This window comes from Hyperolius riggenbachi, chromosome 4 (assembly GCF_040937935.1).
Source record: "Hyperolius riggenbachi isolate aHypRig1 chromosome 4, aHypRig1.pri, whole genome shotgun sequence".
Taxonomy (NCBI): domain Eukaryota; kingdom Metazoa; phylum Chordata; class Amphibia; order Anura; family Hyperoliidae; genus Hyperolius; species Hyperolius riggenbachi.
In genome coordinates this window covers 329,502,570-329,528,373 of record NC_090649.1, presented here as the reverse complement: position 1 = coordinate 329,528,373, position 25,804 = coordinate 329,502,570, and the positions used below count along the sequence as shown (strand labels likewise).

At 41.1% G+C, this 25,804-nt stretch overlaps 1 protein-coding gene across 22 annotated transcripts in view; it reads right to left on the bottom strand.

Moving 5' to 3' along the window:
• Positions 1–327: 327 nt before the first annotated feature.
• The window catches only part of AFDN (afadin, adherens junction formation factor), a 329,459-nt gene continuing 303,982 nt past the window's right edge, over positions 328–25,804 (bottom strand). For 10 of the 22 annotated variants that reach the window (XM_068231782.1, XM_068231784.1, XM_068231789.1 and 7 more), the window contains 4 exons: positions 23,688–23,822; positions 17,165–17,675; positions 2,163–2,247; positions 328–2,065 (listed from right to left, as the gene is read on the bottom strand). In XM_068231782.1, coding sequence (XP_068087883.1) covers positions 1,930–2,065; positions 2,163–2,247; positions 17,165–17,675; positions 23,688–23,822 — 867 coding nt within the window. In that variant the 3' untranslated portion in view covers positions 328–1,929. The remainder of the gene's footprint in view (positions 2,066–2,162; positions 2,248–17,164; positions 17,676–23,687; positions 23,823–25,804) is intronic. The other 12 variants (XM_068231792.1, XM_068231793.1, XM_068231798.1 and 9 more) reach the window with 4 other exon arrangements.

Genomic DNA, 25,804 nt, shown 5'->3' with positions numbered 1-25,804 from the left:
ACTACCACTTCCATGTGGTATTAGGGTCAACAGATTTTGAACAACATGAACAGTTTGTGCAGGCAAGCTCTTATACTACATGGAACTGGTAACATTGGATTAAAAAAAAATTGGATGTTTGTACGCACCCTTACTTGCTGGAACTCGTCCTGTAACAGAGAAGAGGCTGACTGGTTGCAAATAGAGGAAGAGAAGACATTCTTCTACTAATTTAAGTAGGACACAGTCTTACTTAATGCAGTTGTAACACGGCCCTTTACAAGTGTTGTAGAATGCAAGAACTTATGGCGATGAAAACATGAGAAAAAATACAAACTGCTATGCAGCTTAAAAACAAAGTCATTTAATTACTGTAGCTGTGCACTTTAAAAGAAAATAAGATCATATTTTTCTGAAGGTCCACTAACCAAATTTCTATAAAGGTGTTCCCGTCCAAAACAATGAATTTATATAAATGACAACAGTAAAATGCTGGATAAGGTGAAAGAGTAGAAGTAACTGTAAAAATAAATACAATAAAATAAAAGATAGCACAATAAAGTGCCAGCACATGCATTCACTTTGCAGGGATCCTCCCAGTCTCCAATGCTAATACTTAGTGTAGGTAGATTTGTAGGCACCGGACTCCTCTGTGACTAGCCTGGTGCCAGGCATTACGCCACTAAGACTGAACACCAAGTGTGGAGCAGAACTCACCCACACACAGAGCCAGGACATGTGCTGCTTGCAATGCAGATAGTGGAGGTAATTAAATGTCACAGTGTACTGGCGCTTTTATGTGCAAACTTTAATTTTGAAATAATTTTTATTATTATTTACAGGTACTTCAGGAAATAAAACAGTAAAACATTTTTTTTAATCAGTACAGATTTACAATATCCATTCTCTCTTATCGAATGCTTTGGTATACAATTCTATTGTAGTGTACAGAGAATATCTAGGTGCTTCAAAAACGGATATTTTCATTAACATAGAAAAATATATATATAATCCTACTGCCTTAACAGTCTTCTTTTTAAGTGCCCAGGGACCAAACCTTCTAAAAGGCAGTGATTGACTATCAGTCCGAGAAGACTATAGAATTCTAGCAAAGGTAAAGGGACAGTGATCTCATGTACTCACTGACTCTAGGATCAGCACTGTCAACTTTTTTTTATTTTTTATTATTCTGTATCGGAAACATAATAGCTAGAATTTTAAAATGTACAATAACTTGGAAAATAACATTTGTACTCCAGTGTCTGTAAGCAAAACCCTATTCAATTAATAATAATATTAACAATAGATGCATTTTATTTTATATATTTATATAGATTTATATAAAAAAATCTTTTCCATTACAAAGATCAGTCTATTCAATGCATCTCTTGTGCAGATTTTTACAACTGTGATGACAAAGTGGTTGAGACCGCCCCTTCTATCCCTCTTTGTTCAAAAAATGTACTCTGAAAAACTGTGACAAATATTTTGATAGTTATGACACAAAGGGAGGAGAAATAATCCAATATGGAAACACATCCTATATTTGTACAGGGAAACTAGATGCAGCTTTCCACAGCCAGCACCTTGGTGTGCAAAGAGAAACTTCTTCAGCAAATTCCGCACATCACAGGATGGCTCAAAACACTGTCATGTGTGTCCATTTGATTAACGGCAAATAGAGTATATAAATAGCACTTCAGACCTGCAAACCTTAAATCAGCTTGGAAGGAAAAAAGACCATTCTTGCTATTGCATTGAATCTATATTTCAAAGAAAGTCTTTAAAGACATGAATCATAAAATCAGTCATTTCTATCCGTGTATTTGTTATAATGTGTATGTCTTTTCACGCTCCTGCAACCCCTGCCCCGCCTAGTCCTTTAATTATGAAGATATTTATTCGCTGAAGTAGGATTCCATAATGCGCCTTATGTGAACTCCGCAGTGGTCATTTTGTGTTCAGCTCGTTTTCCAGTTCCATTAGTTTGCGGGAAGCTTTGACTTTGTTGGATACATCCTGGCCTTGGGAGAAGAGGCGTTGGCGCTCCTTAAATGTCAAGCTTTCTGGGGCCTCCCCATCTTGGCTGCATTACGGAAGACAGATAGGTTAATATGACATCTCACAGCTACAGAACCCACTGGTACATACACTGCCAGTAATACTGCACTACATCTCCCTACCTTTTCAACCGCTTTTCTCTTGGATCCCTATAAACTTCATTGTTCCCAGCTATCGCACCTGTCGATCCAGTGTAAGAGTTTGATCCTGATGAGGAGAACAAATCTTGCATTATTTGTAATAACTGTATTAATGTGTATAAACAATTTGCTGACTACTCTGTCAACTGCCAATATACCATTGTACAGTTATGTACACAAAGAAAAATACATTTCTCAATCCTTTTTACATTTTATTACAAATACACATATACACTTTAAGATTGTCATGTGTGCTGATCACTTTCAACTAAGACAATCACTGTTTTTTATTGTAAAAAAACAAACACACAAAACAATAACTGGTGGGGAATTACCTAATATATTAGCAGAACATGCTAACACTGCAGTGATAAGATATCACTGCTAGCTTGTAATATTGTCTAACATTTCAGCTACTGGGGCTGATTACTATTGACTCATATGCATTTGGGAATTTTCTGTTACAGTGTCATTACTTATTCAACCACATGACATACACCAAAGGCTAGGTACTCATTGTTGGATCTGGCATGTTTCAACATGTCTGGAGCATTTTCTTAGTATAAGGAGAAGCATGAGGATTGACTGAGCAGTACTATAACTTGTTATTAAAAGTTTTAATACACTACGGAGCGCTCCTCCTCCTACTTTTTTCCCAGTACTATAACTATCCCAGTTTTGTTTGTGAAGAAAGACATGGAACGTTTGTGCTGGTGATGGAGAATGGCTTACACACGACACGAAGTGTCTGAACCTGCAGCTCATAGCTTGTGTAGTCATGCCAGATGAAGACTTTCCTGTGATGGCACCGCAGAGGTGCATGATTGAATTTTGCATTAAGCTAGGGAGGAGTGCTGATACTAAGCTTAAATCTTTTGATAAGCATTTGGAACTTTGAGTTTGGGGACACAAACCCATGTAATGTTTCAACAGTGCTCTTACATCTGCTATGACTATGGTAATGAGACACTTGTACTCCCTGTGAATACTATGGTGTAACTGCAGTTTCAGAGACATTGATGTATGCCACTTACAAAACACCCACACAGCATTCTCATGTCTATCTCCCTTTCTTTAGTTCTCACTCAACTGCTGCAGTTGCTGAAGTGGTAAGAAAGCAATCAAAAATTCTAACAGCTCAGTTAAGCCGCCCATAAGTACCTATCATATGGGCATGCACCACTTCAGTTTTTTAAATGGAGCCACACATTAACTATTTCTGTATGTCTCTTTTCCCAATGAAGTGATGCAGGACAGGAATGAGGACTATATGATCAATAGTTATTTGGAGAGAGCTCATTCCCTTTCCGCAGAACAAACAGGCAAATGCTTTCCGACATTGGCTAACAGTCACACCAGTCCCAGTAAAACAGAATTCCAGTGAAAGGGAGAATGGAGGATTTTAAAGGGACTCCGAGCAGTGCAAAAACTATGGAAAGATGCATATCATTTTAAAGCTCTCTTTCTCCTCTTTCCAATGATATATAAACCGCCACCCTACGCCTTTTAGTTTTCGCTATTTTCGCGATTGAAATTGCCGTGGCCACGATTTCGATCGTGAAAATGGAGAAAACTAAAAGGCGAAGGGTGATGATTTAGGGGTCGTCGGAAAGAGGAGAAAAAGAGCTTTAAAATGATATCCATCTTTCCATAGTTACATTGTATTACACAGGGCGACTTTTTCTCAAAGTCAGCAGCTCCATTCAGCAGAATGGAGCTGCTGACTTTAGGAAAAAGTCGCCCTGTGTAATACAATGTAACTATGGAAAGATTGATATCATTTTAAAGCTCTCTTTCTCCTCTTTCCGACGACCCCTAAATCGTCGCCCTACGCCTTTTAGTTTTCTCTATTTTCACGATCGAAATCGCGGCTGCGGCAATTTCAAGCGTGAAAATAGCGAAAACTAAAAGGCGTAGGGCGGTGATTTATATATCGTTGGAAAGAGGAGAAAGAGAGCTTTAAAATGATATGCATCTTTCCATAGTTTCTGCACTGCTCGGAGTCCCTTTAATGTCCATAATTCATAAAGCATCACCCAAGTTAATGCTGGCCATCAGGTTGGATGCTAGCAGGCTGAATCCTCCCAAGTACTATGTACAAGGGGATTACTGTGCTAAACTACAATCCCCCCCCCTCCCCCAATTTGTCAGTTATATTTGTCTATGTTCTTGTCAGATAGCACTGCATCTTGTAGTTTCTGCTGGGAAAGGCACTTTGTAAATTATACAGTATGCCGTAAAGTAATGGGCGACTCAGCCTATAAGCATTCACCTATATCTGGGATAACAGTTCTAGTAGAAAGCTTAACCATTTAAATAGAACTATAATTTAGAAGATTTAGTACAGAAAAACAAAGAAATGCAAACAATCCAATTCCTTCCATATAGTGCTGTTTATGTAGGCTTCAAAAGCACAAAATGAGCAAGCAGTTAGCAATAAATATTGAGCAAATGGTTAATAATGGCAAAAGCAGGGAAAGCAGGTATAAGCAAACTCGTCTAAGTGCAACAAAAGGGTTTGGCAATATTTGAGAATGTCTATTAATCTACCTATTTTTTTCTTCTCATAAACGGATATAAATTAAACAACAATATTAAAGGTCAACAAGTACAATTTTAGGCTTATCTTTATTAGTAATTGACACAAACCTGTAAGTCAACATAAAAATTAAGCCATCAACTCAAACAACATTTTCCAAATTTACATACATATCCAATTGCTAATCTTTCAATCTATATAACAGTTTGGTGTGTTGAAAGGATTTATATTAAGGTGCCCATTAATGTTTCAATTTCCTAAATTATTGACCAGCTGATCTGATTGTTGCGTTCGATTGGAAATGATCACTCGGGCCCCTGCAACAAAAGGGAAAATGGACACACAGAATTTATCCGAAATTTGGATCAACGGAATTAATGCTAGAACGATTGTTTGTTGCTGAGCACGATTAATGGTACCTGATCCAGACGATTGTAAGGTCAATCATTCAAGAAGTTGTGCTGGGCACCTTTACACAGATCAGTGATTTAGTATCTAAATATTTTGACAATTTTTTTTTTGCATAGCCGCAAATGCAAACTAACAAAATTAAAAAGCAGGGTTGTAAAAAAAAAAAAAATCTGTATTGCATGAATGATTGTGGAGAGCATAGAGCAGGGGTAGGGAACTTATGGCTCGGGAGCCAGATGTGGCTCTTTTGATGGCTGCATCTGGCTCACAGACAAATCAGTAGGGGTTGATTCACTAAGGTACAACGCTCAAGCAGCGCAAGTAAAATTTTCAAAGTAGGCACGCTACTGCTGTAGCATGCACTTCTAACTTACTCGCACTCCCCCCAAAACGAACAGCTGCTCCAATTGTGCCACTCTAAACCCTGTCAGGTCCAGTGACTTTGTAGGACGAGATCCCTGCACTTTAATTGGCCCAATAGGCTGCCTGTCACTCGACAGGCAGCCTATTGGGCCAAAGTGCTGGGATCTCGTCCTACAAAGTGAATCAACCCCCAAGTCCACTAGCTAATTGTACAAGTTGTTGATCGGTATTTCTCCTGTCTGGCTCTCAGGGAAATCGCTGAAGACGTGTCTGATACTTCCGCTGTCTGGCAGATCAACTGTAAACACATCACCATGGCAACAGGGACGTGAGCCCTCTGCTGCGCATGTGCACTGTCGTAGTTTGAAACATTGTATGGCTCTCTGGGAAATACATTTTAAAATACGTGGCATTTATGGCTCCCTCAGCCAAAAAGGTTCCTGACCCCTGGCATAGAGTATAGATCAGTGTTCCCCAACCCTGTCCTCAAGGCTCATCAACACTGCATGGTTTGTATATATCCACAGAGGTATTTTATCAGCTCTGCTGAGACGCTAATTACCTCACCTGTGAGTGTTTGTGGTTTCCTGCAAAACATGTACTGTTGGTGGGCCTTGAGGACAGGGTGGGGGAACTATGGTCTAGATAATTTCCAGTCCTGTGTAAGCAGTCAGAGTACTGGTTTCCTTCTCTAATAAGGTCTTTATTGGAAGTAGGAAGTAGCGGATCTGCAAACGCTATTGGTTTTTGAAGCGTTTTTTCAGAGCGATTCTAGGCACGTTTAGAGCGATTTTCTAAACATGCCTACCGTTTTTTTGGAGTGTTTTTGTGTAGCAGATTTTATAATTTGTCATAGTAAAGCTGTAACTGAACAGCTTCTGTAACAAAAACGCTTGGAAAATTTCTCCAATCTAATGCTTTTCAGAGCGATTTTGCACTTCCCTATATTTTATATTGAGGCAGAAACGCCTCCAAAATCCAAAAAAATGCTGCAGGACCAGAGTTTGCATTTGAGGAAAAAAAAATGAACCGATCTGGTGTGCACCATCCCATTCATTAGACAAGCGATTTTCCCTCCGCATTTTAAAAACCACTCAGAACCGCTCTTGGTGTGCACCAGCCCTAAGTCCGTGAAATGCAAATAATTAAGTTGATGCACAATTATGTAAATTATGTATGCACATTTATGCAGCTCGAAAAAAGAACAATTGAATCCTGCCAAGGGGGAATTTAGTTGGTCCATTTTCAAGCTAATTAAATTTGCATATAGAACTAGCCAAATAAGGCGGTGCTGGTCTAATTTAGGGGACCCAGCAGGAAGCCTCATAGGGAACGGTTCTCGAATCACCCTTAGAGCACAATGTGTTGTGATCGGCCAAATAGTGTGGGTGCAGTTTACTACAACCCATTGGAAACCCAACAGTTCGCGAGTGTGCCGTCCACCCAATCACACTAACTGAATTTCCCAATGAGGTTTCCTGCTGAGCCCCCTAAAGTAGACTTATGCCAATAAGTCTCTCATAATTATTTGTCACTCATTGACTCAGGAGTAGTGTTAACGAAAGTGGTTAACTAATGTTAATTAGCCCCACTTTGAAGTTAACCCAGCAGACGTTTTAACGGTTCTCCCCCAACTTCCTCCTGCCTACAGAAGCCAACTTGCATGTTAGGATAAATTCTCACTCATCACTAGTCTAAAGTCCCTTTAGCTGACATTTCCTGTGTCACAGACAGCTAATGCTCCATCTTCTGAGACGGTTTTCTCTCAGCACCACCACTCTGTAGACTGAAGAGCACGAGCACATTGAGCTGTGCAAAAGTAGCAGCCTTGTCTACAAAGCCTGATGTAGCCTTCTTTTGGCTAAAGGACTATATTTAAAGAAAAAAAACAACAAAAACACATACAGACATACAGATAGTGTTATTCTTGGGCCATTCCGAATGCTAATCGCGGTATATTTAAAATTGCACCAGGAGTTGGGATTTAAACATTGGTCTACAGGTTTTTGTATGCTGTAAATAGAGCTGTATCATGTAACTGCATATGAAGAAAATTCTGTACTTAGTTCAACTGATCTAAGGACACTGACTGTGTTGCGCTGCGATTTAAAATGACATGCAATTTCTTTTTATCGCAAAGCTTTTTTGAAAACAAAGCAAATCGCGAGGCACTGTAGCCAATGTTGCAATGCAAATTTGTGTTTATTTTAATAAAGGCTTTGTGATAAAAAAAACAAACAAACAAAAATGCATGGGATTCTATATCGCAATGCAGCCAGTGTGTATAGTCCTTAAGACCTTCTCATATTTGAGGCCAGAAATACAGTGCAAAACTGGAATTGTTTCCACCTACTTCTAGCTTTCTATAGATTTGTGCAGTATCTATGGCAGCCACTCTAAATAAAAGTAAGCGCTGGACAACTCTATATCAAATGCCCCCCCCCCCCCCCCACATACAATATACAGTCCTTGGAGCTGAACTATACTGCAGATCCCAATTATTTCTTAAAGTCTACTTTCCCAATTAGTTCTTAAAGTCTGCTTTCTGATGTACACTCTGCAGGTGTACATCAAAAAAGGGCCCCAGAAATTTAGGCACACAGGAAACCTGATAGTACATCATCAGTAAATTTACCGTTACTCTGCTATTAAAAGTAGGCAAACCTTAACCGTCCCTTAAAGAGATACTCCAACCAAGAATTGAACTTCATCCCAATCAGTAGCTGATACCCCTTTTACATGAGAAATCTATTCCTTTTCACAAACGGATCATCAGGGGGCGCTGTATGACTGATATTGTGATGAAACCCCTCCCACAAGAAACTCTGAGGACCATGGTACTCCTGGCAGTTTCCTGTCTGTGAACCTTGTTGCATTGTGGGAAACCGCTGTTTACAGCTGTTTCCAACTGCTAAAAAAGCAAGCAGCAGCTACATCACCTGCCAACAGTAAAAATGTCACCATATGATAAATGTCAGAATGTAAATAGGGATTTAAAAGATTTTACAATGGGCAAACACTGACTAAATCATTTATACATAAATATTGTAAAAATGAAGCACTTTTTTTTGTTCATTACAATATTTTCACTGGAGTTCCTCTAACTCTCCCCACTAACAGACCCCCTCAAAAAACTTCAATTTTCGGGCCCTGCCATAGAAGCCCGTTTAATTTATTGGTAAGGAAGGGTAATTTGGGAGACCGATAAATATCAGGAAATTTCCCCTCCTTACCGATGGCGGTACCCGAACTTCCTCTGCTAGCGGGCACTCAAAATGCTTCCCTCTGCAGTACTATGATCAGAGACGGATTTACAACTCAGAGGCACCCTAAACTCCGCCCCTGAACACAGGCCACACCCCCAAGTAAAAACACTCTGAACGCTAATCCCTGTCTTGTGTCACTATCTGCCCTTAGAATCTTACACTCTAATCACTGTCTCATATTCTTAGTGACATGAGACAAGGATAAGGGTATAAGTGGTGCCTGAGGTCAGTGATGAGGCAGGGATTAGACTGTAAGCTCCTGAGGTCAGTGATCTGAGGAGGGGCCACCTACCCCGCATAAGGCTCCTGTAGGCATGTGTCTACAGTGCCTTATGGAAAATCCGGCCCTGACTATAAGAAGACAGAATACAGAGACCTGCAACAGACGACATGCTTTCATAAATAGACCTGAACCTTTATCTCAAGGAAAAGGACTACAACTTAGAAGTGCTCTTGTAGTGTGAACAAGCCCTAGCCTGTTCAAAGTGCTTTGTGATCGTAAAAGCTCTTGCTAATGTTATTCTGTGTGTGTGTTCTCACAGGAGCAATGTGATTTTATAAAAATCCCCCATAGCATTGCATTAGCAAGAGCTTTTCAAAATCACTAGTGCTTAAAAAGCTCTTTTAGTGTGAACAAGCCCTAAGATTCCTTTTTTTTTCTTCTTTAAGTAGGTCTTACTAAGCAGGCCATAAACGCATCAATTTTCCCCAGCAGATTCAATCTTTCTGATGCAAGCTATAGTGCTACAAGACACAGCAATAGTAATTTCAATCAATTTCCAGCAAAAATAGATCAAAATTGCGATTGAACAGAAACATTTTGGTCAATCATATGTGATGGTGGATTGATGGCCTATAGTAAGGGGCAAACACAGGATTTTCAAGGGTGGGGGGGAAATTCCTGAAAGGTCTTTCTCAGCCACGCACAATACAGTATAATAATATGGTAGGACATCCTGCTGGGTACACATAATGCAATTTTCCGTCCAACTGACCTGACAATTATTTCGTAACTGTCTCATCTGCTCCCGATCGACAACCTGATCAAGAGCAGTTTGTATACAGATAATAATGAGGACAGACATCATTGCTAATGAAGGGGAAAGTAAAGCATTCACACAGCAGGGGCACAGGGCTGTGCTCATACCTACTCTGTTAAGTTCCCCAGAGCTGCTCCATGCTCTGTACACACGCTGCTGCTCCAGTCTCCAGTCCATGGAGAAATTATTTCAAATGTGTGCAGTGAATGGAGGATTTGATTCGTCTCTGATCAGAGTGGGATTGATCTGTTTGCCACATTGGCTGGCAATCTAGGTGTGCATGGCCACCCTTATGCAGACAGAGCAGTCTCAGTAGATGCAAAGTGCAGAATGTGGAAAAGCTACATGTTTTTCATAGAGACAACCACTCTACAGGTGAAGGAGTGCACACACAGTGGGAAGCACATCAGTTATGCCAGTGTTCAGCATACATGATGGAGGTACAGAGAACAAAAATACATGTAGTCAAAGCCAGTAAAAATGCAAAATGGATCAAACTACAGCTAAAGGTGGCCTCACACCATACAATTTTGTAAATATCTGTTCAATTTAAGAATTGCAATTAATTTTTCTGACTGATTGTAACATTCCAAAAATCTGATCAATGTACCACACGCCTGTGTTCAATTTTTCTCCAATTATGATAAAAATGATTGGAAACTGACAAAATTGCTAGGGTGTGTATATTAATAAATTGACAAACTAACACACACCATACAATCTTTAGAAGGATTGAAGAAAAATATCTGGCATTCCGGATCGATCAAAATCGAAGAAAAAAACGGGAAATCCGATTGGATTTTTCAGTCGAATGAAAAAAAAAAAGCTTTTGATTTTTTTTCGGGAGATCCGATAGTTTTTATCGAATTGCCGTAAAATCGGATCATTATATTGTATCGTGTGTGACCACCTTAATGAAATGACGCAGACAGTAACCGGTACCACCAGATTCTAGTTGGCCACTGCACCTTTCAGTGCAGCTCATGGTAAAGCTATTAAAAGGTCAAGGAGATGCTAATAATTTGAGTTAATACACATTTTACGCTAAATGTATGCAGGTTGAAAATGGACCTGCTGCAATACAACTGCTGCACTGCAAACAATATTGAGAAGGTTTTTACCTCTCGCCTATGAACATTTTTTTTAATGCCTCGTTCATACCATACAACTTAGAATCAGAAAAACTATCTGAAATCAGATCGGACCTGTTGGAATTTATAGGTTCGACCTGAAATCTGGGAGGAAATTGCATGGTGTGTACCAGGCACAAGGAAGCTCATAAGTGCATAAAAAAAGATGCTAGAATAAGGTGTTGGCCTAGTTGGTCAAGAGACCATGAACAAATAGAGAAAAGTTACAAAGCCTGCCAAGAAAATGGACCTAGAACCTAGACGGCAACATATGTGAGCGATCCTTTCTCCACTAGATATACGTTAGCAGTTAGGGCTGGTTCACACAGGAGTTTAACCGGTATTGATCGTGGTGTTTGGCAATCGTCACTCAAGTGCTATCCATTCAAATGGACAACGCTTTTAAAAACGCCAGTACAGTCATTCATGCAAATGCCACACTTGATCCTGTTGTCTTATTTCATCCTGGACAATCGGCTAAGGGCAACACTTTTGTGTTCCCCTGCGGGGATCAAAACGTGATGCATTTACCGAACAATGAGAACCAATGCCAAACACTACTATGCTCTTTGGAAGAGAAGCATTTCACTCAAGCTAAATGAAATGCCTGCGAAAGCCTTAGGCAGGAAAATCAACTAGTTCACAGCCCTGGCTGGAATTAGTCTAATGAACAAGCTGAGATAGTCAACATCTTTAATCCATATAAAACATTTATCTAAGGGACAAACAGATACACAGACTAATCAGGCCCTGATCCCTCCTTGGGTGACATTGTGGGGCCGGTCTGCGCACGTGTGTCAGCTGTGTAGCCGATGGCGCGCTGTGTCGCTATGCAAGGCATGAAGAATGGGATTGGCAGGGAGATCGGCGTTGCTGGGGTTGAGTAGATCTGCAAGGCGGATTGCTCGCTGGTTGGGGGAACACTGGCTGCTGTACAAACGCCTGGTCCTTATCGGCCGCCTCAGCCTACTAAAGGGCCAGATCACATGGGCGACTGCCGGGCATTATGCTGCATCTCGATCAAATACTTTTGCAGAAAAGCATTTTATGGCCATTAGTGTTTCTTCCCCCTCCGGCGGGACACTAAGACAGTAAAAGTACAGAACAATCGCTACCATTCACGCAAGTCCTTACAAATTTGAGTGTCCACAGAGTCACCTGTAGCTCAACAAACATGCTCGGCATTACACCGAACCCCCCCCCCCCCACCCCCATTTATGCACACTCCATAATGGGATGTATCATGGGCACAAGCAGAAGAACTGAACTACACTCATGGAGACCGTTAGGAGTACAAGGTGCAGAGTGCTGGCTGGCTACCTAAACTGGGAGGGGGTACATATTTTGGCGTCGCTCAGTTAAATTATGGCTTTCCCCACTGCTGCTAAACACAGAGGCGGCGTTACTATTCCCAACTCACTCCAGGCTACACCACGCTTCCTGTCCTTCCCTCGCCTTGGGTAAGCTTTTATTCACTTCTGGCCTTTCACATCCACTACTTTCTAGCTGGCTCGTCCAGCCTCCTTCACTTTGGATTGTTCCTTGTACTAATTGTTTATACACTTTCCTATGCACTGGCACATGTTTCACTTTATGGTTAATCCATACCGGCACATTTCTGGATGGTATTTCTTACATGATCAGCACTAGCACTTTACTCGCCCTAGGTGATTGGGAGTATGGATTAATACAATATAATACATTATTGTGCATATTTTGAAGCGTTATCATTGTACATGTATTATATCAGTACAGACATTGGTGTAGATCCTGGGTTCATGTTTTAATTGATTTTAATAATTGGAACCCGATTTATAATACAATAAAGCTTTGTTATTTTTGTTAACCATGTGTGGTGCGGTTCTTTTGGGATAGTCTTTATTTACTTAGTTGTTGCAGGTCTTTATATCCCATTCTGCACACACAACAATAATTGATAAACTACGGATAGCTTTATAGATTGACTGGTGCTTGCCCTATTTTCTGCTTTACTATTCCCAACTCGACACGATTGGGGGGGGGGGGGGGGGGGCAGAGGGAGATGTAATTCGGGGTTTGGCAGCCATCAGACCCCCGAATTACCGCTATGATGGCGCCCAGTTTCACCACTCAACTCTCAGAGCCACGCACCGAAATGAACTGATCCGGGGAGGGGTTGCTGCCTGCCTACCCATAAAAGGATGAGCACTCTGCTTACTTAAACTTTCGGGACCTCTCTGGCTATCAATACAGGGGGTGGAGGGCACTTTCTGGCTACCCATAACAGGGAACACACTCTACCTACCTGTACCTGGGCTTCCTGCACTGGGGGTCACTCTTTAGCTACCTAAACTAGGGTGGTATGCTCTAGCTAACTACACGGGGGGAAGGGGGGGGCATGCTCTGGATGCCGTGTGTGTGAGTGTTAGGATTCTTTTCAGATAAAAAATTGCGCTGGTTTTAGAAGCTAAAATATTGGAAGAATTATACAACTAAGGAGGTTAACAGCCATTCCTTTTGTTTCTACAGTTATCTCTACATGCTAATCTCTGAATCATCCATCCAGAGAATATTCTTTTACCAAAATGTTTTTCTTTCCTTTTTAAAGATGTTTAAAGTCTAACCTAACCGCAACATTCTTGAGTCTTCTCTTTACATACTTTGACTATGACACACCTACTACATGGTGAGAATCCTTGACTTGGCTAGATGTTGTGAAGAGCTTAGTCTTGTTATCCATGCTTCTTGATATTGCTGAGTTTATCAGTGTGATCCCTCTTTTTAAGAATGTACAAAACTGTTGAAATGGTCACTCCTAAGCCTTCTGTTATCTTTCCCATGGGTTTGTGGTTTTCTGTTTTAAAGGACAACTGAGGTGACGTGTGACACAATGAGATAGATATGTGTATGTATCATGCCAAGCACACAAATAACTACAACTAGGCTGTGCTCCTTTTTTCCCTTTCTCTGCCTGAAAGAGAGTTAAACATTAGGTATGCAAGTGACCGTTTCTGTCCAGGTCAGGACGGGGTCAGACTATAGCATAACCCTCACTGATAAGGAATTACAGCCATAAAATACTTTCCTGTCAGTAAGTGGCTTCTGAGAGCAGGAAAGAGATAAAAATTGTCAATTCATAAATTTGAGCTCTATCATACTTCAGTGAAGGTGTCATTGAGCAGAGACAATGAAACAGTAAAAACTAGATTTAAATATAAAATAAAACAGTAATATCTACAAAAGGTCATTTTTAGGAGAAGGAGGATGGATTCAGTTGTTATCAGTTTATTTTCACCTCTGATGTACTTTAAGGTGCAAACACACCTTTGATGGATGTTGCCCTTCAGGGATCGGGACCTAATCACCGTGCGACCTTGATATGGGGGGGGGGGGGGGGGGGTGCTGCACAGACTCGAGACAGCTGTGCAGAGGATGTAGTGGCGCGTATGTGACATCACACGGCGAGTGACGTGCACAATGAAGTTGGCTGTTGCTGGGGGTGAGCTGACCTGCCAGGCGGATCGCTTTCAGGTTGGGGTTCCTGGTCCGCTGTACACAACTCGTTAATGGCCGCCTCCGACGACAGTCACTACTTCAAGACCCACCCCCCACGCCAATGGGCGTGGCCACGGCAGCAGCCCCAGGATCGCCTAACACCAATTGCCGTCAAGTCCTGGGGCCGGCTACTGCAGGAGATTGCGCACAGGCTGTGCGCGCATCTCGAGCTTGGTAGGCGGAGCTCTGTCAGGTTCTAACCTTTCTCCACAATATGACTCATAAAATGTTTTTTAAAAAATAGCACAAAACCAAGAATGCTATAATTGACAAGATATGCTAGTCTAGAATACAATGCTGAAAAGTTTACTTTGCACTGGTACATCAGCTGGCACTAAGTGTAGGTCACTATATTGGTGTCAGTATGCCTCAGGGTGTTATACTGAAACATACATGTCACATATCGCTAGGGTCTGCAGTCTAGGCAATTAGGGAAATTATGATAAATATGCCAGTAAATGTTATGCCACTTAAAATGATATACATTTACCTTTTCTCTATTGCGACTTTGGAATTAAATCATGAATATTTTTCTTTAATACCAATCCAAAACTGACATGTTCTAGCGGTATGCCCACATCAGTACACTAATTGGTGCTGTGACTACATGCTGTGTAGCCTTATCACGTTAGCAGTGCAGGGTGCAGTCCTTAACAGGGTTTCTTCTGAGTGTAGCAGCATGGATCTGAACTAACCCAATGCACTTCCTGTCTATATGTATTGGCTCAGTCCTAAGCTGCAAGAAATTTGCATTAAATCTGCATGTAAGATGGAATTATTAGCATCTCGTCGACCGCCTCTATCAGCTATACCGGTATTTCCTATGAAAATCGTTTAACAGTACAGTTAAAGTTACAGAGATGCACTACTGAATCACTTCCAGAGGTAGGACTTACCACCCTAGTAGCACTGGATGAAATGGCTAATGACTAGAACACCTAGCCCATCCTTCTCCCCATCATCATGTGACTTCTTCCTAGCCATTGCATTGGTGCAGAGGCTGGACTGGGTCATATGCAGGATGTGTAACATTACATTTGCCTGCAAGCTGTAACTTTTCGCATGTCATTGACCATCTCTAAAAGTTGACACTGCAAGTGATGGTTCACATTTCTGGGCACATGAAGCAATTCCCAACATGTTGCAACGCAGCAGATCATAATAACAGTACACCTTTAAGTGTTCAGGCACCCAACATTGTTTTCCATTACATTAGCTTGATAAGGTGGAAATGTTGGACAATAATTTCGCTCCTTTAACATCCACACTATTTGTAAAACATTTTGGTACCTTTATGCACTAATCACAGGTGCCATTGACGTCCTACTGTCCAAACACATAAGGACAGGCATACCTAAAATAATCAATCAATTTCATTTTCGGCTTACCAGTGTATAACTATTTACACCTGTTGGCCAATGTAAAATAACGGTTTAATGAAGCCAACAAGATGAATAATGCCCCTCAACTGATGAGTGCAGAGGGTTGAGTTACGATACAAAATGTAGAAGGCATCCTTATGGTTCAGATGAGCATTTATGGTTTTGATAAAGAAGGCTTGCAACACACCAACTCTGACAACTCTAATTACATGGTGCCATAACACAACATGATTTCTGACTGATTAACCAGAATACCACTGATCATTGCCAGAAGTAGATTTAGTTAAATAACCTTGTATTGGCTATTCAGTACCAGGCATGATTTAACTTTACATTTTACCAGAGTAAGGCCTCGTTCACATCTGCTGCGCTGAAAAACGTGTTAAAGCGCAGGGTAAAAACCGCATGCGCTTGTGCGCGCTTTAGTCCGCGTTTCTATGCGTTGCGCTGCGCTTCTTTAATGCACGTTTTGCTTACTGTAGCAGCAGCAGTTGTCAATAAAACTTTGTTTTTGTATGTAAATGTATTTTTTTCTCCAATTAGGGGTAAAAACCGCATGCGCTTCTACTCGCTTCTATGCGCTAAAAAAGCGGACCCATTCACTTGCATTGCTGTGCGCTTTCCAGCTCAGCGCACAGAAATGCATGCAACACTACGTTTCTGTAACGCTGCTCAGCGCAGCGCATAGATGTGAACCAGCTACATTTAGTTACATGGAAAAATGAATACCTTGCTGATCGCACAGGGCAGTGCGCTGTGGAAAGCGCACAGAAACGGCCCTGATGTGAACGAGGCCTTATATGAAAATTCAATCTAAGGTGTGATTTGGGAAACAATGACTAACATATGAACCTAGTATAGCTTTCTCCCTCTTTTTTGCTATATTAAGTAAAATACCTTTGGAAAATGTCTTATTTCACTTAAAAAGAAAAACAAACCTACTAGTCATATAGGCTTAATAGTATTTTGCTGGCAAACTAAAAAGATGAATAAATGCATGCAGCATAAAAGTATATAGCCAATTTAAATGAAACATATGGAGAAGCAAAGCATGATAGCCAAAACCAACAGTACTCTGACTTAATCAAAATTTGATTTTTTTTTCATTTGACAGAAAAAAAGAAAGTTTAAGTTGCGTAAGGAAAGAAGAACAATTAAAAAAGTGATTGGAGAGGATAATCGTGGTGATCTAATCATCCACCAAATAGTGGTAGAAAGGGAAGAGTCACAAATTAAAGGATAGATTACAATCTATAAATCACCCAGGAGTAAAAAGAGAGAGGAGATTCTAACTAGTCACACACAGGTTGAGACTGTACCTTTGGAGATGCTTTGGTGGAGAAAACTTGGCTTATTTGATATGGGAGGGGCCAGGCCAGTTTTTTTACCAGTACTGTTGGCATTGGCTGTAGGCGGCTGGAATGAGTTTGAAAGAAAGATGCCATCGGACACAGGACGAGGCTGGCGTGCAGCAGGCAGCTGTGGCTTATGTGAAGCTGGAGGAAGGTCACCGTAAGACTTTCTTGTGCTGGAGTACTTATCCTGACCTGCTAGGTTTGTGTCTTCCTCATCATCAGTGTATGCAACAAACTTGGCAGTGTAAACGGTGTCAGGTGAGAGCGCTTGTGTTTTGAGGTAAGAAGTGTTTCGCTGAGGTGGGGGAGGCGGAGCATTAGACAGGAGGGGTAGGGATGGGAGCTCATATTCCCGTGGGAGTGGAGGTCTGTACAGACCAGGCTCTTCAGGCTCTAGTAATCTCCGCTCTGCCTCCTCATGTTGCCTGCGCCTCTCAGCTTCCAAACGGTTGTAGTACTCCTCTTCCTGCCTCCTCTGCTAGCCAAAAATAAATAATGTAATTAAGCTTGTGCAAACAAACAAAAAAGAAACCATAAAACAAAGCTCACACACAACAGTGGTTATAAAAAATAATGAGATAAAATAGAAAAAAAAAATTAAAATAAATAACACCACACACAATTTGCCAATATCATGCCACATGCTCACAAATCACAGTTTAAAATTATGGCTTAATAATGTTAAAGTGCATTTCAATGAATGTGAACAATGTTGTAAACAGAGGATGACACAAGTACACTTCTACTAGCCCAGGCTCTATTGTAACTTTTGTATGTATATAGGGCAGCCTATAATGTAGTACGCATAATGTATGTTATTTGCGCTCCATTGTTTCCCAGGTGGACTACTGTGCAGGCAAGCTCTTAAAATAATCATATAAAGTCACCCCTTCAGTTTTAACTCCACTTTTATTTAAAAACCTGAGGTAACAGTTCAGCATTATGTAAGCCACTTTCTAGTCTAATGATATCTGCATCAAAGCTGTAGCACACTGGTGTACAAAATACCCCTTGTTATCTTGTTGCATGAGTCACAAGAAACTGTTTAACACTGAGCAGGAAGTCTTTTTTTTAATTATCAATAATGCATTGAAAGCTGCGTCTGATTGTTGAACACCTTGATCAGTCTCTCAGTATAGGTAAAGTAATTACAGATGGACATTTCCATTTAGCAATTCTAAAATGTCTCTGAAACAATATTTCTAAGTATACTGTATGCACTCTATAAGAGAGCAAGGATCTGGAATGATGTCTGTACGCAATTCTGTATTTCAATAAGTAATTTTCCAAGACTGACTCGCTGCCTCTCCCATATGAGAACACAAACTATGACCGTCACCTGAAATTACAAGCAGTTTTTTTGCATGTAACATTTAAGGAATATGAACCCCACCAGTTTGGTTCATCCGTGGGAAGGGCCAAAGCAGGCAGTTGGTAAACCGCTACCAACTAGCTTCTTTCCAGTAGCCCTATTCATGACAATTTGCAGCATTGCTTCAGTCTCTCCTCCCCCGTATGGCGTTTCTGCACAACTCACAGCCGTCGAAACGTTACTTTTTGAAGTGAACGCATGGTTCAGCTGAGCTGGAGACATCTAGTTTTAGTGGATATATTGGGCACAAAAAGAACAGATGGCTTTTAATACACCAGCACTGGCAGTCCTGCTGATCTATTCAGCTGCAGTAGTGTCTGAATCACATCAGAAACAAGCTTGCAGCTAATTTTGTCAGTTTTGACAAAAGTGTCAGAAACATCTGATCTGCTGCATGCTTTGGGTCTATGGCTACAAGTATTAGAGGCAGAGGATCAGCAGGATAGCCAGGCAACTGGTTTTGTTTAAAAGGAAATAAATATGGCAGCCTGCATATACCTCTCGCTTCAGGTTCCCTTAAACTTTTGATTGGATAGTAAAATATCTTAGTATTTTTACAGTCTGAGGGATGGGAGTATATTTTTTCATACTCCTTCAATATTAAAGCAACTGAGTTATCCCTCTGATAGATTTATAGCATTGTGTTGGCCTAGAACTTCCTGTTTCATAATAGTTTGTTGCACGGCTGACATCCAAAAAAGTCAGTGTTATATTTGTTAAGTTTCACTTGGCTGCATTTTCTCTTCTGTCACATATCTGAACTAGAACTGTTTAGGTTCATTCAGTGGCAAAGCAATGGACTCCTGGGCCCGCTATCAAAGTCTGATGGAAATGATAAAGGAAAGGTAAGCACCAGTTGACATTCACTGCATTTGGACCTTGTCAGACTGGGAGTTATTCCTGAATAAATCACAAGCTTGATTCACATCAGAAGGAATCATGGATTCTGCAAAACAGGTCTGCTGGTTACTTTCAGCATTCCACCACCAGCCGGTGAAGATAAGCAGATGACAGGCAGTGAATTCACCTCCTGTCAGCTGCCTGTGTGAAAGGTGTCTTGGTTCTTTTCATACCTAGGTGCCGACAACTGACTGTCATTTTGCAATAAGTAGAATAAACTGCTAATAGTTTTTTTTAAACTACTTTGTGTACTACTAAATATTTTGGTTGTTTTGCATCATCAGGTTGTCGCCAAACATGAATATACCGCAGCTTACTTTAAAAGTTTTTGTTCATTATTGCTTCATCCAAGAAGAAAATGTTGGAAGCATAATCACAAAGCTGCACCCTACAGTCATGTCCCAAGTTTACGGCACCCAATCAGAGCCCTATTCATGAAGTCACTCTGGCTGAAGCTTGCTTCGGGAGCCCAATCCCCCATGCTGTCATGGCAGCAACTGTGGCATTTCATAGATTAACTGTTCACTTGAAGTCCACAGCCCATATAAGGCACTGAGGTTTTGAACTGTAGGGAAATCACACTACCTGAGGATCACCATATGAAGAACTGGCTCCAATGGAATAACACTGAATGATTAGCGCTGTTCAATGTGTTTTTTTGTTGTTGCTGCTAAATAAAGATTACATAAAAGATAGGGGGGTTTCTAATATTTTTAAAATTCAGGAAAAAGTGTTAGCCATTTTCACATATATGGAGAACTCAAAGAGGGGAGACACTACCTTCTAAACACCTGCAAAAGATTTTTTACTAAGAATCGCAAGAAAAAAAAAGCAGTACATCTATGTAACTTAATAAGCACATTCACATGGATTCAAAATCAATTCAGCTACTTTCATACTCAAGAATGGGTCTGAACATTCATTTTGACTTTATTTTTGTATCCCTCAAGTGATTTCCCTTTCTAAAGGCTGGCATACACTATTACACATTTGTTAAAAAATAGGCATTAGATATGATAAAACATCAAATCCAATGACATTTTATAGTGGCCCTTTGAACATCGATTGGGAGAGGCCCTTCTCCCTGCAGACTGATGTACCACAGTGTGGGGGAGAAGCGTGGGCAGAACAGTAGGTGAGGTAGCATTAGCTTTATGCTGCATTGAGTGGTGCAAACAACGTAAGACAAGATCTCAGTTTTCTCGGCTTAGATATAATTGAATTAATGTTGCAAGATTTTAAATGATTGATATTAGGAAAATATCAATAGTTTGCCACATTTTATAGTGTACTTAACCAGCACTTTCTAATAAAGCCAAGGCCTTTTGTATTAATACAGGAAGTTGATGAGCAACAGTAGAAATGAGATACCTAATCAATGGAGAACAGAGTAATTTCCATAGCTGCCAAGGTTTACTGGTATTGATTTTTCATGGCTATCAAATGAAAAAGGAAACCACATCGTAAGAAATGTGGCGCTTTCACAAAGCTCAAGTCATTTGAAGTAACGGTCTTGAAAGGGTTACATTTGCTTTAATCTGTAAGGCGCTGTGTCAGAATTCAAGTTCTGATACTATGTCCAAGTGTGGGAAAGGGGATACAAAGCCATAGTTTTGGTAATGGTTTCACCTGATGCATCTCTAACACTAAGCAACGCGTTTACTTGAAGATCAGTCTCCTTTCACTCTTCTTAGCTTTAGCTTCTACAGAGTCTTAAACTGGCCATGTAATTTCCTAGCAGTCTTTGACCTATCACCACAATTTCCATTAACCAATCTACTCTAAGGCCTAGTGCACACCGGAGCGTTTCCGCTGCAGTTTGCGATCTGCTTGCGGGTGCGGATCCGCTAGGGTAATGTATTTCAATGGGCTGGTGCACACCAGAGCGGGAGGCGTTTTGCAGAAACTCATACTCCCGGGCTGCTGCAGATTTTGGATTGCGGATGCGTTTCTGCCTCAATGTTAAGTATAGGAAAACCGCAAACCGCTCTGAAAAACGGCACTTCAGAGCGGTTTGCCAGGCGTTGTGTGTTACAGTAGCTGTTCAGTAACAGCTTTACTGTAACAATACATGAAATCTACTATACCAAAACCGCTACACAAAACCGCAAAACGCTAGCTGAAACGATGCAGAAAAATAAGAAAAAGCGTTTCAAAATCTGCTAGCATTTTGCGGATCTGCTAGCGGTTTTTGGTGTGCACTAGGCCTAAGACATGCAGGGTTGACTCACAGTGAGGTTACTGCTTTAATCAGCTGTAAAGCACCTTAGCTTTGTGAGGGTATACACTTATTTATCCTGGGACTGCAGATTTCTCGTTTTCTCTTGTGCTCAACCAAAGGAAAGACCTGCTATGGAGTAACATGAGCCATTAGCTAACAGCACACGGTTGTCATAAGATGTTGGTTTAAAGCACAATGTATCCAAGATGGTAGGCTGTGGTCCATATTCTTATCATGATTAGTTATTACTCGAGAACAACAGAGTTTGTTCACAAACAATTGTGAGCAGCTGTTGACGGGTGGTTCATAGCAGGCTTGATGAAGATCTTAGTTTAAAGGATACATGAGGCAACCTTAAAAAAAAAAAAGTTTTACTCAACCGGGGCTTCTGCCAGCCCCTAAAAGTCTATCTGGTCCCACGCCACCACTGTCCCGTCCGTAAGATCGCAACCATTTAGTGCATGCACAGGCCCCTCTTGTGATCTCGCTCCCACATGCCTACAAGACCATGGCCTGGCCGTGGGTCGCGATCTTACAGAGGGGACAGTGGCGTCCTGGATCACAACCGAACTTCAGCGTGGGACCATGATAATCTTCTAGGGGGCTGATGGAAGCCCCATGTGAGTTAAGGTAGCCATACACTGGTCGATTTGCCATCAGATTCGACCAACAGATAGATCCCTCTCTGATCGAATCTGATCAGAGAGGGATCGTATGGCTGCCTTTACTGCAAACAGATTGCGAATCGATTTCAGCCTGAAACCGTTCACAATCTGTGGTGGTGGTGCTGCCGCCGCTGCCCCCCCCCCCCCCCCCCCCGCATACATTACCTGCTCTGGCCGGCTTGACTCCCCCAGTCTCCGCTGTCTTCTCCGCTCTGGTCTGGTCTCCGGGTCCGGCAGGCTTCACTTCTTCCTGTCTGGGGGAAGTTTAAACAGTAGAGCGCCCTCTACTGTTTAAACTTCCTGCCGGGACAAGAAGAAGTGAAGCCTGCCGGACCCGGAGACCAGCGCGGAGAAGAAGACATCGGAGACCTGGGGAGTCGCGGAGCAGGTAATGTATTGTGTCGGTCGTCGGGCACTCGAACGCCGCTAGCGTCGCGCTCCCTACCCGCGGGCGATTAACGGTAATTTCCCGCACGGAGCGATCGCCGGGACCGATCTATTTCGGGACGAAATAGATCGAAATTTAGCGTTAACGATTTGACAGCAGATTCGATCCCAGTGATCGAATCTGCTGTCGATCGGCGGGGAATCGGCCTAGTGTATGGCCAGCTTAAACCTTTAAAAATGCATAACCATTACTTAAATAGAATTTCAACACATTATTCCACAAAGAAAGCTTTGAAGTTTGAAACTGTGTCAACAATTCCACAATAATAGCAGGACAACTGGACTGTGCAAGAACAAAAATGATCTAAATAGGTTGCCCCACAACAAAATGTTGATTAGGTTTATAAAAGAGCAGGGTGATTTATATTGTAGATTAAGAGGAGAAGAGGATGATGCTGTGTTCTGAACTGTATAAAGTCAAATCAAGGGGCAGATTAGATTCAAAAAGACTAAAGTTTTGATCCATCTGAAGCAACAGTCAGAAGACCACATGTACAGGTACCTGCATACATGAGGTCTAACTGGCATCTCTGCCCACTCCCTGCATCCCTCTACATTAACACTCTGCCAAGCATCAGCGTTTATGGAGTCATCTTCTGTCACGTGTAGTAGGACTGTGCCTGCATGACCAAACTTAAATGGCTATAAACATACTCCAGTTATATAGACACGTTAACAGTGACTCACAGGCTGGTGAAGGTTATACTTTATGTAATAAGCATGCATACCATAACCACTATGTGAAAGCACTACAGAATGTTACTGCTCTTTGCTTTGGGCAGGATTCAGATTACACTGCTTGCCTACCGCTAAAACCTTTAATAGCCACAACACCTTAAATGTCTTTGGATAACTGTTTTTCTTAAATATAGACTACAAAACCTTTTCTTCAGAATCTCGCTTTGTTCGCTCCTCCTCTTGGTGGTGGCGCTCCTCCTCTTGTCGCATACGAGCTTCAGATTCTCGTTTGCGTATCTCTTCTAATTGTTGTTGCCGTCTCCTTTCCTCATCCTGTAACTAAGATGTATAATATACTTTAATACACAAGCACGTATATTATAATTTTAATATTTAAATGGATACCGATACAAACATAAATGCACATGTAGCTACACACAAATATACTAGAAAGTGTTCACTTCGGCTGCATTATAAAACGCTGGTGTCAGTTCAAAGTCGGTTGGCACACCAATTCGAGTTCCCAAGCACATTTATTGAATGCACAGCATGACAATTGTTTCGGGGCCACGGAGGGTCCTCTTCATCATAAGTGTCTGCACTTATCTGATGAAGGGGACCCTCCGTGGCCCCGAAACAATTGTCATGCTGTGCATTCAATAAATGTGCTTGGGAACTCGAATTGGTGTGCCAACCGACTTTGAATTGATCGTACTGAACTGATGTTGCTTCTACATCAAGGTTGTGCACCCAACTACTCACGGCAAGGTGTGCCTTTCCTAAATCTGTTACCGTATAAAACGGTGGTGGATATGCCCATACATACAGTGATAGGTTATCATTTCAGGTGGGTGCAGGTTTATAAGCAGTCATTTTGAGGCATAAAAGGTTTGCTTGGACAATTGCAAGGGAGAAGTACACAGCATCCAGTACATTATTACCTACTCTGGCTCACACTTGTGAGTGATCTGGAGAATTTTTACACTGTACTTGGTATGCTGCTCCAACCAGTGTGTTTTTAAAAAGTACACAGGGAGAAGTGAGCTAAAAACTAGCCTGAGCAGTCAGTCAATTATTTTCCTTAGCTGAAAGCTATCATACATTATCTGATCAGATTAATGATCGATGTACAGAAGGCTGCTGCCAGATTGCTAACAAACCAGCCCGCCGCTGTCACATTACACTGATTCTTTGCTCACTGCACTGGCTACCTGTAAAACGGGAAAATACTCTTCAAGATTGGACTGTTGACATTCAAATCCCTGCACACTTTGGGCCTTGGATACACAAAGGACTTCCTGAAACTGCACCACACCTCTCATAACCTCAGATCAGCAGGTTCCATAAACTTGGTCACTCCAAGAGTGCACCTCAAAACTTTTGACGCCAGAGCTTTCTGTCATGTAGGGAGTTCCAAAAGGTATGGCCCTTTGGAACTCCCTACCACACCCAGTAAAGACAGCCTATTCCCTGGAGTTACTCAAATCCAGACTGAAAAGCCACCTGTTTAGCCTGGCATTTCAGGACTTCCTGTGTACCACAATTTACCAATCAACCAATTATTGGTCTGAGCCATGCTTATGCCCTCTGAGTCCTACAGGAGAAAATCGCATTACAAATGTTATTTGTTATTGTTGCTAGTTAACCACTTCACCACTGAGGGGTTTTACCCCCTGAGCACCAGAGCAATTTTCACCTTTCAGCGCTCCTTCCATTAATTCGTCTATAACTTTATTATTACTTATCGCAATGAAATGAACTATATCTTGTTTTTTTCGCCACCAATTAGGCTTTCTTTAGGTGGGACATTATGCCAAGAATTATTTTTTTCTAAATGTGTTTTAATGGGAAAATAGGAAAAATGTGGGGAAAAAAATAATTTTTCAGTTTTCGGCCATTATAGTTTTTAAATAATGCATGCTACTGTAATTAAAACCCATGAAACGTATTTGCCCTTTTGTCCCGGTTATAAAACCATTTAAATTATGTCCCTATCACAATGTTTGGCGCCAATATTTTATTTGGAAATAAAGGTGCATTTTTTTCAGTTTTGCGTCCATCCCTAATTACAAGCCCATAGTTTATAAAGTAACAGTGTTATACCCTCTTGACATAAATATTTAAAAAGTTCAGTCCCTAAGGTAACTATTTATGTATTTTTTTTAATTGTAAATTTTTTAATTTTTTTTTAATTACAAAAAAAAAAAAAAAATGGGGAGTGTGGGAGGTAATGAGTTAATTTTATGTGTAAAAGTCATTTATTTGTATGTGAAAAATGTGTATGGTGTAGTTTACTATTTGGCCACAAGATGGCCACAGTA